At 50.3% G+C, this 16,991-nt stretch overlaps 1 protein-coding gene across 5 annotated transcripts in view; it reads left to right on the plus strand.

Moving 5' to 3' along the window:
• Nucleotides 1-4,713: 4,713 nt before the first annotated feature.
• CFAP74 (cilia and flagella associated protein 74) overlaps nucleotides 4,714-16,991 on the plus strand; it is a 53,941-nt gene continuing 41,663 nt past the window's right edge. For 3 of the 5 annotated variants that reach the window (XM_066265196.1, XM_066265197.1, XM_066265200.1), the window contains exons 1-8: nucleotides 4,714-4,765; nucleotides 10,581-10,673; nucleotides 11,762-11,849; nucleotides 11,990-12,136; nucleotides 13,213-13,311; nucleotides 14,206-14,310; nucleotides 15,352-15,534; nucleotides 16,613-16,723. In XM_066265196.1, coding sequence (XP_066121293.1) covers nucleotides 10,604-10,673; nucleotides 11,762-11,849; nucleotides 11,990-12,136; nucleotides 13,213-13,311; nucleotides 14,206-14,310; nucleotides 15,352-15,534; nucleotides 16,613-16,723 — 803 coding nt within the window. In that variant the 5' untranslated portion in view covers nucleotides 4,714-4,765; nucleotides 10,581-10,603. The remainder of the gene's footprint in view (nucleotides 4,766-10,580; nucleotides 10,674-11,761; nucleotides 11,850-11,989; nucleotides 12,137-13,212; nucleotides 13,312-14,205; nucleotides 14,311-15,351; nucleotides 15,535-16,612; nucleotides 16,724-16,991) is intronic. The other 2 variants (XM_066265198.1, XM_066265199.1) reach the window with 2 other exon arrangements.

The following is a 16,991-nucleotide window of genomic DNA, read 5'->3' on the forward strand; positions in this document are numbered from 1 at the left end:
TAAACTCTTCCCCGGAGTGTGCTGAGTTTCATTCAAGTGCAGTATTGTCCCTAATTGGTGTCTGTCTGGCTCTAGAGAATGGGAATTCTCATCATTCCTTCTTCAAAATTTTTGAGAATTTGTTTGTGGCTCTGCTGGACCTGATGCATTCCGTTGACATCAGCTCCAGCCAGACTAGGTCCAGAATGGGGAGAACCAATCGGGCAGCCCCACCGCAGGCCAGGAAAGCAGATAGACAGACCCCTGATCTTGTGCTCCGCCCCCAGGTAAGCAAGCGCCCAGCATCCAGCAGGTCCACGCCTATGAAGGAAAAACGACTTACTTGGCTCCTGTCTTTAAGACTTTGGGAAAATGCTCCCAGGGCAGAGGGCAGTACAGGTCCCAGCTCTGCTCCTAACTGGCTGTGTGGCCCCCGAAGTAATCTTTCCTGGCTTTGTGGATTCACTTACAAAGGGAGGACAAGAGAGGAGCGGCTGGTTTCCTAACAATCACAGATCCATGAGGCTGACCTTGTTACTCCAGAGAATACATTTCCTTATCAGTAATAACAGGTTGTTTTCTCTGAAAACAACAGTTCTAACTTGCAGGCGCTCCAGCCACCTCCCTTCTCTGAAAAATACCATAGGACATTCCCTATGTTTACTCCACTCCTGTTATTTTGTGGGGGTAGGAGAACCCCACCCTCCAAATGCAACTTCAGTGAAACTTTCAAAATCAATAATAAGCAGGGTGTTTGTCGGCAGAAGGCTCTCTATTGCAGACCACGTCTGTGCTTGTCACCAGACTCCCAGACAACCCCACTTGGAACAGCAGAGAAAGGCCCTGGTTCCTGACCACAGAACAGTGATGACAAAGCAGCTCTGGGGTTCTTGCCAGCAAACGAAGTGCCCCCAGGTAGACAACTCTTTCTGTACGGTCTCATGTTGTGGCCCCTTGATCGGGCACCCGCACCGCCACTGCCACAGCCAACCTGTGCCACACATGTCTATGGCTCCTTTCCGCACACAGGCTCTTTCTCTCTGATCAGACCCAGCATGTATCTGACTAAGCGGCACTGCAACTTGTCCCGAATTACCAGCCGAAGGTGGCTTCACAGCCAGGCAGGACACATGTAGAGCCCTGGGGCTCCGGGCTCAGGGCAGCCACTGCCACCTCAGACTTAACACAGGCAGGTGTCACAGGCAGGTGTCACGCTCCCCCATAGGGCACTGAGCAGGACAGTCATGCTGGGAGGTTGGGAGTCAGCTTTGGGAGGTATCGAAATTGCTCCTTAGTCACAAGACAGCCATGGACAGCAATGCCCTGGGTGGCATCTGGAAAGCCAAAGAAGCATCTGTCTGTTGGTCTTCTTGGTCCCTGAGACCATCAGCCTGCAGCTTCTGTGGGCATTCTCTCTTTGGGTACATGTTTTGCCGGATGCTCACAGTGCCCGGGAAGGGCTGGGCGGAGGGCTGGCCGCAGTCCATCCGGGCAGCAGGACGAGCCCCGGGGCAGCAGAGGTGAGTCATAGGGAACTGAGAGGGGACATTGGACTAGCTAAATTTAAAATCTCAGCCTCCTATGTTTATGAGGATGCTTTATTATTTTCCCAGGGAAGTGTACCAAATAGAGACTATGGCAGTGACACAGAAAAGAATGTTCTTGAGCTTAGAGTGTAATTACTAATCCTACGGTTTTCAGACGGAATCCATTCATTTGGAGAGGCAGAGGAAAGTTGGCAGGAAGGACCAAATACGAAATACTTCCAGCAGCCTGAGATCTGCGGGCTCCATAAACAAAGGAGACAGTTCACCAGGAAACGAGCTTGGTTTTTGTTGCTGCTTTAAGTAATCAAAGCTCCCCCCCCACACACACAAGAACTCTTAAATTTAGCCACTTGGAGATTTTTTTCTGCACGAATTATCTAGACGTCCAAGAACAATTTGCTCACGGTTCATGCAGAGAAGTCAGAATTCTGCCCTCATATTTTATATTTTTTCATATAGCAATTTAAAGTGACAGAAAATGCTACACATAAATTAACAATTCCTGACAAAGGGGCTGTCAATCAAGTGAGAAAAACATTCCCTTTTAGATGCACACCAGACTGAACTGAGAACTCACCAGCTCCTACAGAGGGCTGCGAGCAGGAAGGGTCCTGCCACAGCACCCAGCAGTGGGGCTGCCCCCTCTGGGAAGGACACTGGGATCCCCTGGGCCTCTCTCTGGTCCCGGTGCAGGATTACCGACATGAAAAAATAAAGAGTTGCTGCCATGTTTGAATGATCTTTAAATAATTTCATTAAACCTCTTCAAACCTGACCAGGTGATGGTGCAATAGTACATAGATCATCAGCCTAGGACGCAGAGGAGCCAGGTTCGAAACACCGAGGTTGCTGGCTTGAGTGCAGGCTCACCAGCTTGAGCGTGGGGTCTCTGGCTTGAGTGTGGGATCCTAGACATGACCCCATCTTACCACCTGCTTTACCAAACCATTCCCACACTGTTTTCCATCTTTCTTCGTCCTTACTCCATTTAGTAGACAACACAGTAATCATTTATATGTTATAGCGCAGAGAAGCAAAGCTGTTAAGAAAGAAGCCCCATAATTCAGGTGGGCAAGGGGAAGAGAAATATTATTTCTCTCACAAAACTGCCGTGGGTTAATATGGCAACTCAGTTCTGTTCCTCGAGTCCAGAATTCTGAGAATAGAAAAGACCTGGGTGCCACTGAAGGCCAGTGAGGACAGAGAAGACATGGTGTTGCTGGCTAACTTTCACCGTTCTCACAGCTGAGGCGGTTTTTGCGCGGCCTGAATGGCTCTGATGGGTGAACATCTCAAGATGATACCAAGGGACTTCCCGTGCCTCATTGTGGCATCAGGAGCCTCTGGTCAAAAGCAATGCATGGCCAGGAGGGCCAGCGGGGTGCTGAGAGGCACCGGGCTTCGCGAGGGCAGGGGATACGCCTGACTCACTCGTGTGCCAGTGCCAGGTACTGAGGTGAGAGGGAACTTACTTAACAATCCACTTGTCCGATGGCAAACACTGCCCCTTCAGGGCCCTGCAGGACACACAATGAGAAAAGAGCAGTATGTTGGGGCTGGAGAAGGCACCAGGGAAGCTCAGTTCTGCTCCAGACCAGTTTGCCATATTGGTTCTGTGGACTCTGAGAGGAAAAGACACCTCCTAAGTTAGACACCTACTAAGTTGTGCTTCTGATGGCTAACCAGACTCAATCCTTCCTTCCTTCCTTCCTTCCTTCCTTCCTTCCTTCCTTCCTCCCTCCCTCCCTCCCTCCTTCCCTCTTTCCCTCCTTCCTGCCTCCAGCTGAGCCCAGCAGCTAAGGCGTAGAAGCTGTCACTGAACTGCCCACCTGCACTGTGCTCCTGCCGCCTGAGCTAGACTTTTTAAAGGGGTTCCGGAATCCTATTCCAACCAATAGGACTGAGTCTTTCCCCATGCAATCAAAGCTGTGCAGTCATAACACACACACTTCTTCCCCTCCCACATCAACATCTTCATCAACCAATCAGAATAGTTCCATTCTGACCACTCAGGACGGTGTCTTTTGGACCAAACTTTGATGATTTGGAGTCCTCATTTGCGTGATGATGGACCAATCAGGGATTGGGGGCAGGGGCCTCTGTCTTTATGAGTCAGCCCCCCTAGGAGCTGTAAGAGCTCTTTCTTTTTATGTTGAGCATAGGGTTTCTAAGCTGGACTTGAAATATTGATGATGTTCCACTGGAGCCCAGTATCTCAGGAGAGAGTGAGGGAGACCGGATTGGAGCAGGTGGAGCACGCTAAAGCTGGAGAGGGGCTTAATTCTCTTCCTCACCACACCTCCAATTGGGGATTTCATTTAGTGTTGAATTGACACCGGCAATCATCGACCATAGGTTGATAAGGTAATCATCCATCTTAGAGAAGTGGGGGATTCCGATTTTATGTGAACTCTTCAATTTTTTATTTTTTACTTTTTTGTGATTGTGACAGAGACAGAGAGAGGGACAGATAGGGACAGACAGACCGAAAGGGAGAGAGATGAGAAGCATCAATTCTTTGTTGTGGCACCTTAGTTTCTCATTGATTGCTTTCTCATATGTGCCTTGGCTGAAGGGCTCCAGCAGAGCGAGTGACTCCTTGCTCAAGCCAGCGACCTTGGGCTCAACCTGGTGAGCCTTGATCAAACCAGATGAGCCCTTGCTCAAGTAGGCGACCTCAGGTTTCGAACCTGGGTTTGGCGTCCCAGTCTGATACTCTATCCACTGCGCCACCGCCTGGTCAGACGTTAAACTTTTTTTAAAGTTGGGAACTAATCCAAACTCTAGCCAAATGAGGCAGTTTGGCACGGAGTCCAGGCCACTGCATAGCACTGGGCGCCTCTGTGACATCTTGGTAGCCAGGGCGACCCAGACTCCACCTCCTAGCCTTGGCCTCTAGCGGAGGGTGCAGGGGCGCAGGCCGGGACCGCCACCAAACCGCGCCTCTCTCCGCCTCCCGCGCTCCCGGGCGCGCGCGGCGCCAGCTCGGCCACACTGCGCCTGGGTCCGGGCGCCCCGTGCTGGACAGAGCCACCGCCTTAGTGGGGGAGCTCGCCGGGGGAGCTTGCCGGGCGAGCCCCGTCTCTGTCCCTTGGAGCTGTCCGTTGCCATGGAGCTACCGCTCCAAACCGCGCGGCCCGCGGCGGGAAGAGCCGCGCGAAGGGTCGTTGGTGCAGCCGTAGGGTGTTTCTCCTCCCGGAGCCCACTACTCCAGGACCCCCGAGGCGGTCCGCTGAGAGGTAGGTCAGTGTGCTGGGAGCCTGGGGCTGGGCACAGGGGCTTTGGCTGCCCACTCAGGCACAGACCGACGCCTTCGCTGGCTGGCTTGCGGAGGGGAGACCCAGGGCGCAGGTCGGTCCCGCTTCCGACCTTCCGCGGTGTAAGTGTGTTGTGAACCGAGCACTTAACGGGAAGTTCCGAACAGACTCAGCCCAGCTGCTGAGATGGGACCCTGAGCGTCTGAGCGGGTGAAAAGAAGGGCGCTTTGATCATTCGAAAGTCACCCCAACTTGGTTTTCAATGCGTAGCCTACTTTGGGACCTATTTTGGAAAGGCCTTGATGATTTTATTCTCAAGAACGAACACTCTTTTTGACTGCCCACATTTATGTAGCTAGCAAACAGTCCTGGAGCAGCTACTCTGAGCCCAGCTACTGAACGAGGTAATAATGAGTGGCTGTTCTGGTCCCCACTGTTCAAAACAATTCCCAATAGAGACTTTGCAGACACGTAGTGCAGAAATTCGCACGTATAGCAGGTTGTAGAGTGAACATCAGTAACCACTAACCAAGTCTAGAAACAGAACTTTGTTCAGTACCTTAGAAGTCAGCCCACCCCACCCTGGCGACACGCAGATGGGTTCCCCATGACCACAGGCTGACTTTTGAGATTCCAGTTTCCTTGCTTTTCTTTAGTTTTACCATTTACACATGCATCCCCAAACAATATAATTTTCACCTGTTTTTAAACTTTATGTAAACAAATAATACTGTATAGATTCTTTTTATTTCTTTTTTTTTTTTTTTTTTTTTAGAAAGAGAGACAGACCAACAGGGAGAGAGATGAGAAGCATCAAACTGTGGTTGTAGCACTCTAGTAGTTCATTGATTGCTTTCTAATTACTTTGCCCCTCCAGTTGAGCCCGTGATCCCTTGCCAGTTCTGGGCTTGAGCCCAGAAACCTTGGGTTCAAGCCAGCAACCATGGAGTCATGTCTGTGATCCCACGCTCACGTTGGTGAGCCTGCACTCAAGCCAGCGACAGGGATTTGAACCTTGGGACCTCAGCAACCCAGGTCGATGCTCTATCTACTGCGCCACCACCAATATGATTTTTTATTTGCCTACAGGGTATTTAGACATAGGTGTCTTATTCTCCCAAAATGAAGTGAATTATAATCCTGTATTTGTTATTAATTTGGGATGATTACTTTTGGTCAGAGAACCAGTCTTGTGTGACTTTATTTTATATTAGATATATATTTTCTTAGCATCCCTTTCATTTCAAGTTACAGCACATATTTGGAATTTACTGCTGCAGTCTAGACTGTGCTTATGACAGTGGCTAAAACTGGAAGGCATTAAAAAAACCCTGATGTCACCCATACTTGCTATTTATATAGTCTTCTTGTTGGGGACAAAAAGTAAAGAATTCACAAATACCGTCTAAGCACCTGTTTCATATTAAACATCACCTTTCAAGTTGCAAAATAATTTCCTTTTTAAAAAATATTTTATTGATTTTAGTGAGAGGAAGGAGGGAGAGAGAGAGAGAGTGATGAACATAGCTAGCCATTGCTGTATGTGCCCTGACCAGGGATTGAACCAGCAACCTCTGTACTTTCAGAGGAAGCTCTAACCAACTGAGCAGTCTGGCCAGGGCAAAAAAATAATTTCTTTGCAATTAGGCAAGTGGCAGAAGAAACATGTCGGTTAGTTCTTCCTCTCTGGAGACATTGTCAGGATGACTACATCCTAGTGCCTTCTCTGTTAAAATTAAGAGGTACATAAAACAAAACAAAAAACAACAACAAAACCTTTTCTAATCCAAAGTCGTGGAGGTCAGGAATTGAGAGGAGATATCCATATTTCAAGGGTAGGGAAAGTGCTTGGATAGAAGAAGCAGGACCAGCCACTCCAGGAGACAACATAGAAATACCACACATGAGCCAGCAAAGCACTGGACCTCTGGAGCCCAAAGGCCAGCTCTCCACGAAGAGCCACAGTCCTCCATCTTTACTTCCAGCTTTGTGTGATCTTAGTCCTTTAAATTTATTGAGGCCTGCTTTGGGGACAGTAAATAGACTGATCACAAAAATTAGGGGATATTATAGCTTCATGTTCATTTTGAAAATATCCCCTAATTTTTGTGAGCAGTATAGTTTTGGTAAATATTGTGTTTGCTTTAAGGGAGCACTCAGGATTCTATAGCAGTTTATGTTTTGTGTGTGACTGCCAGGGTCAGTTGTTCAGGATGCCATTTAAATCTATGTCATGACCCTGGCCAGATGGCTCAGTGGTAGAGCAACAGCCTGGCGTGTAGAAGTCCCGGGATCAATTCCTGGCCAGGCACACAGGATAAGCACCCATCTGCTTCTCCACCCTTCCCCCACTCCTTTCTCTTTCTCTCTCTCTTCCCCTCCGCAAGCCAAGGTTCCATTGGAGCAAAGTAGGCCCAGGTGCTGAGGACAGCTCCATGGCTTCCACCTCAGGTGCTAGAATGGCTCCAATTGCAACAGAGCAACGCCCTAGATGGGCAGAGCATTGCCCACTGGCGGGTATGCCGGGTGGATCCCGGTCAGGCATATGCGGGAGTCTCTCTCTTTGCCTCCCAGCTTCTCACTTCAGAAAAATGCAAAAAATAATATAAAAAAATAATAAATAAATAAAATGTATGTCACAAATGGCTATTTTATCTAGTTTTGTCAGTTCCTGAGAGGGTGTGTTAAAGTTTTCCATAAGAGATTTTTGATACATTATTCCGTTCTGTCACCTTTGCTTGATTTACCTTAGGGCTATTATTAAACACATCTGAATTGAGAAGGGTTGTATCTTTCCGGTGAACCGGACATTTGGCTATGACATGACCCGCTTACTGCTCTGACTGCCTTTTGCCTAAAGCATTTTGTCTGTTTCTAGATGACTCCACTAGCTTCCTATTTACAATTTTACCAAGTGAATCTTTTTCTGACTTTTGTTCCTAATATATTTTTTAATATTTATTGACTTTCGAGAGAGAGAGAGGAAGGGAGAGCGAGAGAGAGACAGAAACATCGATCTGTTCCTGCATGTGCCCCAACCGGGAATGGAACCGGCAACCTCTGTGCTTTGGGATGATGCTCCAATCAACTGAGCTACCTGCCCAGGGCTTTTCCTGACTTTTAAATGCAGTGCTTCTGTGAGCTTGTCTTTAGATGCCTCTTTTTTTAAGTACTAGAGTTAGATTTTTTTGTTGGTGGTGTCATTGGTTTTTTAATCCAATTTGACAAAATGCTCCTCTTGAGCATAGTCATTTAACATATATATATATATATATATATATATATATATATATATATTTTCTAGCTTTCATTTCAACTTTGACCTGAACATATCTTTCTCATCCATCCTTCAAGGTTCTCCAGATGATTCAAAAATACAAGCCTCTCCAGCATTTTCGGTTATTTTCAGTGCGGTGGCTGGCACCTTGCCAGCCCCATTACCAAAGAGAGAATTCCAGCTGCTTCTCTGAAATAGGTTCAGCAAATCTCTGTCTGACCTGACTTCACCCCCATGTTTCAGACACTTCCTGAGCTGGCACAGGTCATGCATCGTGTCCGGGGTTTGGGGATTAGGTGGGTCCACCTGTGTCTGGGTCAGCACGACCTGCAGGGCGGTTCCCGCTTGTCCTCCCACTCCCCAGCCTCTGTTTTGTTAAAACTGCTTCTTCTCCCAGTTCCTGTCCTGTCGGTTCACATCTCAAAGTAATGGAGTCCTCCACTGCTGCCTAGTGAGGATGTAGAGGGATCAGAGGCTACCAGTCTGGAACTGCCGCCATCTTAACCGACATTCAGAGAGCCTATGGTTTAGTGGAATCACTTTAAATGGGACTCTGTGTGCATGTGTCAGGTTCACCTCCGACCCACTTGTCATCTGCTGGGGCCCCAACCAAGCTACGTGTGATGGGCTCCTGGAATCACGAGCACAGAGCAGAGCAGCTTTGACCACCTTGTAAAACCTCCAAAAGCCCTGCCCCTCACACACTCGTAGGGAAACAGGCTGTTCCAGTGGAAGATTGTGATATTTTGCAGGATTCCTTGAAATTCTGCATCTCGGAGCCCTGGCCAGTTGGCTCAGTGGTAGAGAGCATCAGCCTGGCATGTGGAAGTCCGAGGTTTGATTCCCAGTCAGGGCACACAGGAGAAGTGACCATCTGCTTCTCCACACCTCCCCCTCTCGCTTCTCTCTATCTCTCTCTTCTCCTCCTGTAGCCAAGGCCCCATTGGAGCGAGTTGGCCCTGGGCGCTAAGGACAGCTCCATGGCCTCTGCCTCAGGCACTAAGAGCTTGGTTGCTCACCGAGCAATGCCCCAGATGGGCAGAGCATCAGCCCCTTGTAGGCTTGCCAGGTGGATCCGGGTTAGGGCATATGTGGGAATCTGTCTCTCTGTCTCCTCTCCTCTCACTGAATTTTATATATATATATATATATATATATATATATATATATATATATATATATATATATATATATGCCTCTCGAGCCCTTTAAAGCACATTTGTTTCTCTGTGGCTTCTTTTTTTTTTTTTTCCTGAAGCTGGAAACCGGGAGAGACAGTCAGACAGACTCCCGCATGCGCCCGACTGGGATCCACCCGGCACACCCACCAGGGGGCGACACTCTGCCCACCAGGGGGCGATGCTCTGCCCCTCCGGGGCATCGCTCTGTTGCGACCAGAGCCACTCTAGCGCCTGGGGCAGAGGCCACAGAGCCATCCCCAGCGCCCGGGCCATCTTTGCTCCAATGGAGCCTCGGCTGCGGGAGGGGAAGAGAGAGACAGAGAGGAAGGAGAGGGGGAGGGGTGGAGAAGCAGATGGGTGCTTCTCTTGTGTGCCCTGGCCGGGAATCGAACCCGGGACTTCTGCACGCCAGGCCGACACTCTACCACTGAACCAACCGGCCAGGGCCACTCTGTGGCTTCTTTTTGGAGGGGGCAGGACCCATTGACTGGGAGAGAGATAAGAAGCATCAACTCATAGTTGTGGCACCTTAGTTGTTCATTGATTGTTTTCTCATACGTGCCTTGATGGGGGGCTCCAGCTGAGCCAGTGACCCCTTGCTCAAGCCAGTGACCTTGGGCTTCAAGCCAGCAACCTTTGAGCTCAAGCCAGCAACCACAGGGTCATGTCTCTGATTCCACACTCAAGCCAGCAACCCTGTGCTCAACCTGGTGAGCCAGAGCTCACACCGGGTGAGATGACCTCAAAGTTTTGAACCTGGTTACTCAGTGTCCCAGGCCAATGCTCTATCCGCTATGCCACCACCTGGTCAGACTATATAGCGTTTTAAAAATTAATTGCTAGCCTGACCAGGCAGTGGCGCAGTGGATGGAGCGTCGGACAGGGACACAGAAGACCCAGGTTCGAGACCCCGAAGTCACCAGCTTGAGTGCAGGCTCATCTGGTTTGAGCAAGGCTCACCAGCTTGAGCCCAAGGTCGCTGGCTCGAGCAAGGGGTTACTCGATCTGCTGAAGGCCCACGGTCAAAGCACATATGAGAAAGCAATCATTGAACAACTAAGGTGCTGCAACAAAGAATTGATGATTCTCATCTCTCTCCCTTCCTATCTGTTCCTATCTGTCCCTCTCTCTGTCACAAAAAAAAAGAAACCACAAAAAAAATACATAAAAAAATTTAATTACTAGCATTGATTTACTAATGATTTATCCAGCTTATCTATTCATTTTCTTAATGTCTTTTTACAGGATAAATTGTCCATTGTTATGAAATCTGATGTTTTAAGTTATTTTTTAAAATCTATGAATTTGTTCATCTATATTCTGCAATAATATTTTATAGCTAATTAATTCCTGCCTCCCAAGATGGAAGAAGGTTTTGCTAGTCTGTTCCCCCAGGTGGAGCCTTTGGACAACGACCCATGTGTGGAGGACGGTAATGCACGTTTTTTCACAAATAACATGCGTTTCAGCAGCAGGGAGACCCAGGGCGTGCTTCATGTCCCCTCCCCCCTTTTCTTTCCAAAGAGCCTACATCTCTTAAACACATACTTTTTCCAGAGAAGGAGTTTATATTACTCTGGTTTTAGTTGAAACAAAGACAAATTCATCTGAGAATTTTGGAAGAGGCAGACCGTAGTTTTTAGCTTCCAACATATTTATTGAAAAATCTAATGTCGTTTTTATCCCAGCCCTTTGAGTATGACCTTTTTTTTTTTCCAGAGGCTTTCGGGTTTTTTTTTTTTTTTTTTAATCTCTGGTGGTCTGAAGTTTTTCTCAGATTAGCGTCTTTGGGGCAACTGCTGGGCCCCAGGATGAACGTGGTTTCCTGATCCGCAATCTGCCCACCTGGCCTGCTCAGCGCTGTGCTGAGCTGTGCTCACCCACAGTCTTCCCTCTCCTGTGCTTGTGACTCTGTATCAGTGTCTTTCTGTGTTCCCTTTCCGTCGTTTTCCGGAGCTTTGTGAGGAATGGAGCGGTCTCCGCGGTCGCTGGCAGTCCACGGCGATTCTCTGAGACAGTGATTCAGACTGCTCTTGTCAGCGAACCCCTCCCCACGCTGAAAAGTTATCAGAGACCCAAAGGGCTTTTATGCTGGCTATAACGTCCAGTGTTTACTGTATTAAACATTAAAGCTGAAAATGTATTTGTTCACTTAAAATAGCAATTGACAAACCTATTACATGTTATCCAGAGTCTGGTTTAATGGAAGACAGCTGGATTCTCCTACCTGCTGTGACGTCCATGTCATGCAGCCTCTGGAAAACTCCACTTGTGAAACAAGAGTAAAAAAAGAAATAACATTTTGTATTATAATAAAAATAGTCTGACTTTGCAGATCCCCCCCAAAAGAGTTTTAGGGAAACCCTCCCCAGGAGTCACGCTTTGAGAACCCTTGCTCTGGGAGGCCACCACCACTGTTGCCCCCATTTGAGTGTGACGACATTTATTCTAGAACTTCAGTCTTGAATATCTAGATCTGCGTTTTTGTTTTTATTTTTTAACTTTTCCCTCTGTTTCTAGAAGAAGATGAGCTGGAAGACCCAGAGTTGAAGGTGGAATTTCCTCCTCAGGAAGCTGAGAACCTTGCTGACTCAGGAGGCAGCTGCAGGTAATTCATGGGGGGGGAGCAGCTTTTCTACCCCAGCCTCAGGGGCCCGTGGTGGAGCACAGAGGGGCAGCTGGCATGGGGACACATCCTATAGGGCGTGCTGGCCGTACAGTGGCAGCGAGTGTCCTTTCTGCATTCAGCCCGAAGAAAGAGCAGAAGACCAGCACTGATAGATGGAAGAAAATAGCCAGCGTCCAGGACAGGATTCAGGCCGCACACCTGCAGATGGACATGCGCTACCTGGACAAGCTGCGCAAAGACAAAGATGTCTTTCTTCAGAAAACCAGGTAAGCTGTGGTCCAAGTGAGCGATTACCCAGGGCTCGGCAGGCTGTTCGCGTCTGCTCTCCTTCAGGATGGGGGCTGGGGCCTCCACCGCTTGGCTGGACGTGCCTCACCCAGCCTCTGGGTAGTAGCAGCAGCCCATGCCTGCCCTCTGGGGTCCTGCTGGGCTCAGCCTCCCTGCGGCCCTGACCACCACCCCACTTGATCAGCAATGGTACCCTCTACGGGTTCCCCAGACTTCTGTGAAGAAACATCTCAGACATACAAAAACGTTGGAAACAAATCACACAGCCATCGCCCATGTACCAGTCAGAATCTCTGTCTGCCTCTGGTCGTGTGTGTGTGTGTGTGTGTGTGGTCACATGGCCATCATCCATGTACAACCCAAACTCTCTGTCAACCTCTGATTATTTATCTCTGTAGGTGTGTGCTTGTGTCATATCTATGACTTTTTTTGCTGCATTTATTTAAAATCAAACTGCAGACATCACGATACTTCTGAATGTTTCAGTGTCTCCTACACAATACATTCTTTTGCATGTCCTCAGTACCATGATTCACTGAAGAAAACCAAAATCTCCTGATAGTCTCATGTAGTCTATTCCCCCGTGTCCTCCAGATGCCTTTTAGAGGCAGGGCTTTGAGTTTTCTATTTTAAACTTAGGTGACAGGCGTGTCACAGAGTGGCATTTTGATCCAGAATTCAACACAGGCCCCGTGTTGGTCTGGTGTCCTGTGGATCTGTGCTCTGGACCCCTGGTGAAGCACAGCCCATGTCCTTTGTGTCCCTTGGCCACCCTGGAGAGCCCCTCATGTGCCTGAGCTTATTTGTGCTGGTTCGTGGTCACATCTCTTTGGGCACCAGTCACTGACATAGGAGGCCCCCTGGCAGGGTTTTCAGAAGACAGGTGGACAAGACCCTGCACGAGGCTTGACTAGAAATCCCTGGAAAAGAAGATATGTCTGCAGCCCTGGCGCAGTCCCCTTCTGAGGCTGGGGGGCAGGCGGGCGACCCGGGGAGCAGGAGGCAGAGGGCCGAATTTCACACCATCTATCCACATCCTGGCTTTCATCCTCAGAGAGGAGCTGCGTGCTTGCCGCCAGCGGATGGCCCTCCTCACCACGCAGCAGGAGAGCGTGGCCGCTGAAGAGGCTGCAGAGAGAGAGGCCAACAACGTGTAGGTCTCAGCTCTGCAGCCAGGCAGAGTGGCCAGCTGGGTGGGCAGGCAGGTGGCCAGGGGGCGCAGACAGGCTCCCACAAGTGTGAGGAATGGACACAACCCAGAACGAACACCAAGTGTCAGGTGGTCACAAGACAGGAAGTTGGTTGCGTGAGGCCAAGAACGGGGTCACTTTGAAGCAGATAGCCAGGGGAGGGCAGGTGACCTCCAGGCTGGGGCCCGAATGGCAGAAGCATGCTGCCGGGCAGTGACTGGGGAAGAACATTCTGGGTTGTGAGGATGTATGAGGCCCAGGAGCCCCTGGGCCTGGAGAGGGGCAGCGGTGTCCTGAAGACAGTGCAGGGACAGGGACTTTGCTTTGGTGAGGAGGTCACATGGGGGTCTTGGGGTCCATATACCTCTCTGTGCTGCCCACCCCCCTCCCACCCTGCTCATCTCCGCATCCCCACGGAATGGCTCTGTCCGATACCGGAACTGGGTTCACATGACTGCACAGCGTCCAGGGAGCACGGCTCCGGGAGGGAACGGAGGGAGATAACTGATGGTCCACATGGTCCCTTGGGGGCTTTTGGGCCCCTCTGCTGCTTCTAAGTCATTCACTGGCTGTGCTGGGTCCTTCCTGGCTGCAAACCTGGATGGGCTTGCTGTAACAAGGGGCCAGCCACTGTGGGAACCAGCTCCCCATTCTGGAGAAGAAGCATGAGAGGCCCATGGAGAGTTGGGGTGACTGGGGTTCTCTAGTGGAAATGACAGGCCAGGTAAAGGCAGCACTGAGCCTCAGTGGGGGCTTGGGGAGGTGTGGGCCTCGAGGCCCCAGGAGCTTGCTCTCAGGGGCCCAAGCTCTGACACACCTTTCCCATGGTCCTTTCCTGCTGTCGCTGCGGCACTCAGGGCCGCCATGGGCCGCCTCCGGGCCAAGTCCAGATGCCTGTGCACCGAGCTGGAGAACGAGAGAAGCCTGCTGTCAAAAATCAGGGCCGTGCTGAGGGAGAACGAGTGAGTTCAGGGGCTGCTCTTGTCCATCAGCTTGGCAGCTTAAGGTGAAACATAACCCTCACCAGGCGGTTGCACAGTGGATAGAACATCAGCCTGGGATGCTGAAGACCCAGGTTCAAAACCCTAAAGTTGTCAGCTTGAGCGTGGGATCATAGACATGACTTCATGGTCTCTGGCTTGAGCCCAAAGTCGCTGGCTTTAGCAAAGGGTCACTTGCTCTGCTGTAGCCCCCCGGTCAGGGCACATATGAGAAAGCAATCAATGAACAACTAAGGAACCGCAAAGAAGAATTGATGTTTCTCATCTCTCTCCCTTCCTGTCTGTCTGTCCCTATCTGTTTCTCTCTGTCTGCCACACAAAAAAAAAAGAATTTATTTTCTATCTCTAGCTCTCTAAAAAGAAAAAAAAAACAAAACCTAAAATCTTGACTTTCAGGCTACCTAAAAATCAAATGGAAACTTAGGTGAAATACTTGGGAGACCACAGCTTCGCCTTTTGAGGCATTTTCCATTTTCTCACGTTTGTCTGCGTCCTTAAGAACTATGACATCCGCTGCGTTTCCCTTTTCCTGTCTCTTGCTCTTTGTCCTTGCATAAAAGAGCCAGCTCCATCTTTAACCTGGCTTCATGAGTTTTTGAGAAGGTCCCCCAGGAAGGAGAAGTGGTATTGTTCTGAGTGCTTGACTGGTCAGGGTTTGATTGTGAACATCCAAATTGCCTTTAGCTCACTGAAGTGAGAAAGGAATTTCTGGGGGTGTAAATAGCTCGCAGAGTGACTAAGGAGCTTGGGAAACCTATTGGGCAGGTCCTGGGCCTGGCTTGGTGTGGAGGGCAGCGAGGGTGGGTGGTGCTGTGACAGGGGGAGCCTCAGTCTCTGGTGATGACAGGCCCAGAGGGCTCCAAGGAGTAGGAGCTGACCCATCAGAGGTGTCCAGTGACCACCCAGAGTATATATTAAAACTCAGTGCTCAGGTCCTGCCAGATCCTTGGGGTGGACACTCGGCCTCAGATTGCCAAAAATTAAGTGCCTCTGCTTTGCAAGGAGTGCCATGTGGCATGTCGCAATCCGAGAAGGCCAGCTGGAGGCCATGCAGAAGTCCATCAGAGAGGAGGAGGTGGAGGCCGCTGGGAGGCGCCTGCAGGTGCAGGGGGCCGAGCAGCTCCGCAAGGAGAAGGAGAAAGAGGCCTGGGGGAAGGCAGAGAGGAACCGGCTGCTGAGGGTCAGGTAGGTGGCCTGAGGGACACACAGGCCCCGGCCTTGCCATGTCCCTGTGCCATGTCCCTGTCCCTCCTCGCGCTGGCTCAGCTTGTCTGTGGTCCCGCCCGCCGGAGCCATAACCCTCTTTTGTTGGCCTCACATCGCTTTTCCTCTGTGAACCCACCCCTCTCCCGACCGGTTCCCTATCCTCCAGAGGCTTAGTGCCTGCCTGTCCCCAGGCCTAGGCTCCCGGGCATACATGACCAGCCTCCCTATGTCACATGTCACCAACCATGGCACTCAGCGCCCCTCACCTGAACACTGTATGCCCTCCACTGGCCCCTGTTGTGTGGGGGAGTCCTCTCTGCTCCCAGCCCCCTTCTCATAACAGCTCCATCTTCATCCTGGGGCCTCCTGAGTCCTCTCCACACCCACCTCATTCAATCCTAGGCCACACCTCCTGCTGCCTCTGTGGGATCTAAGTCCCCTAATTCCTCACCTACTTGGTCCTGGTTCCTGGGCTCCCCCAACCCAGCCCAGCCTGGATCAAAACTCCCCTCTGGGGCTGAGCTCCCTAGGCATTTACCAACCTGCTGCCTATGATGCCCACTTTGCCCTGCGTCCCTCCAGCCCTGGGTGCTGTGCCCTGTGGCTATGCCCTGCAGCGGGCGGGCAGGAGTTAGAGAGCCAATGCTGCTGGGACCAGCTTGGCAATGGGTATGCACGAGAGGAAGACATTGCAGGTCTGAGAAAAAACACGCAACATAGAAGAAAGATGGGTACAGGGGACTCCCCGCCCCGCCTCCAGGACTGAGAGCCCAGATCTCTGGAGCCTCATCATATTTACTTGTTTCTTGAATCAGCAAGCATGTTAGCAGAGCATAGACTCAGGAACAGAGAGGGAAGATGAACTAAAACCTTGCAGGTTTGCAGGACATGGCTATAAGGTTCAGAAGCTTCCAGTAAACCATTTGTCAGTGCTTGCCGGGGTAGTGTCCCACCACCGCAGGTCTTGGCGTTCCAAAGTCTGCACTTAAGACTTGTTTCAGGGCAGCATTCCGATCACCGGCCATCTCCCTCTACTCCGCTCCACATGTTTCCGCAGGAAGACCATGCACCTCCAGAAAGAGCACGGGCTCCGGCACCAGAAGCTGGTGGAAGATGCCCGGAAGAACCACAGGGCTGCGGTGAAGTTCTTAAAGGCCTCCCTGGGAAGGTAGCACTTTCTCTCTCGATGGGGGGTTGCAGCATGCAGATCGCCTGCCTTTGTTTTTAATTCATCACACTATCATCAAAAAAGAATAAATCTGTGCTCTCAGTTAAGTTGTTTGCTCACCTGTGTGTGTCTAGAACAGGAAGGACCACAGGGCACAGGAACCTCTCGTCCAGAAAAAAGCATGTCTCAGACCATGTTCCCCTTGTAATTCACCATCTGCCGCGGCCTAATCTCCGGGCACCTTGACTGACATCGGGCTGTTTGCCAG

The sequence above is a fragment of the Saccopteryx bilineata genome, chromosome 3 (genome assembly GCF_036850765.1).
Source record: "Saccopteryx bilineata isolate mSacBil1 chromosome 3, mSacBil1_pri_phased_curated, whole genome shotgun sequence".
Taxonomy (NCBI): domain Eukaryota; kingdom Metazoa; phylum Chordata; class Mammalia; order Chiroptera; family Emballonuridae; genus Saccopteryx; species Saccopteryx bilineata.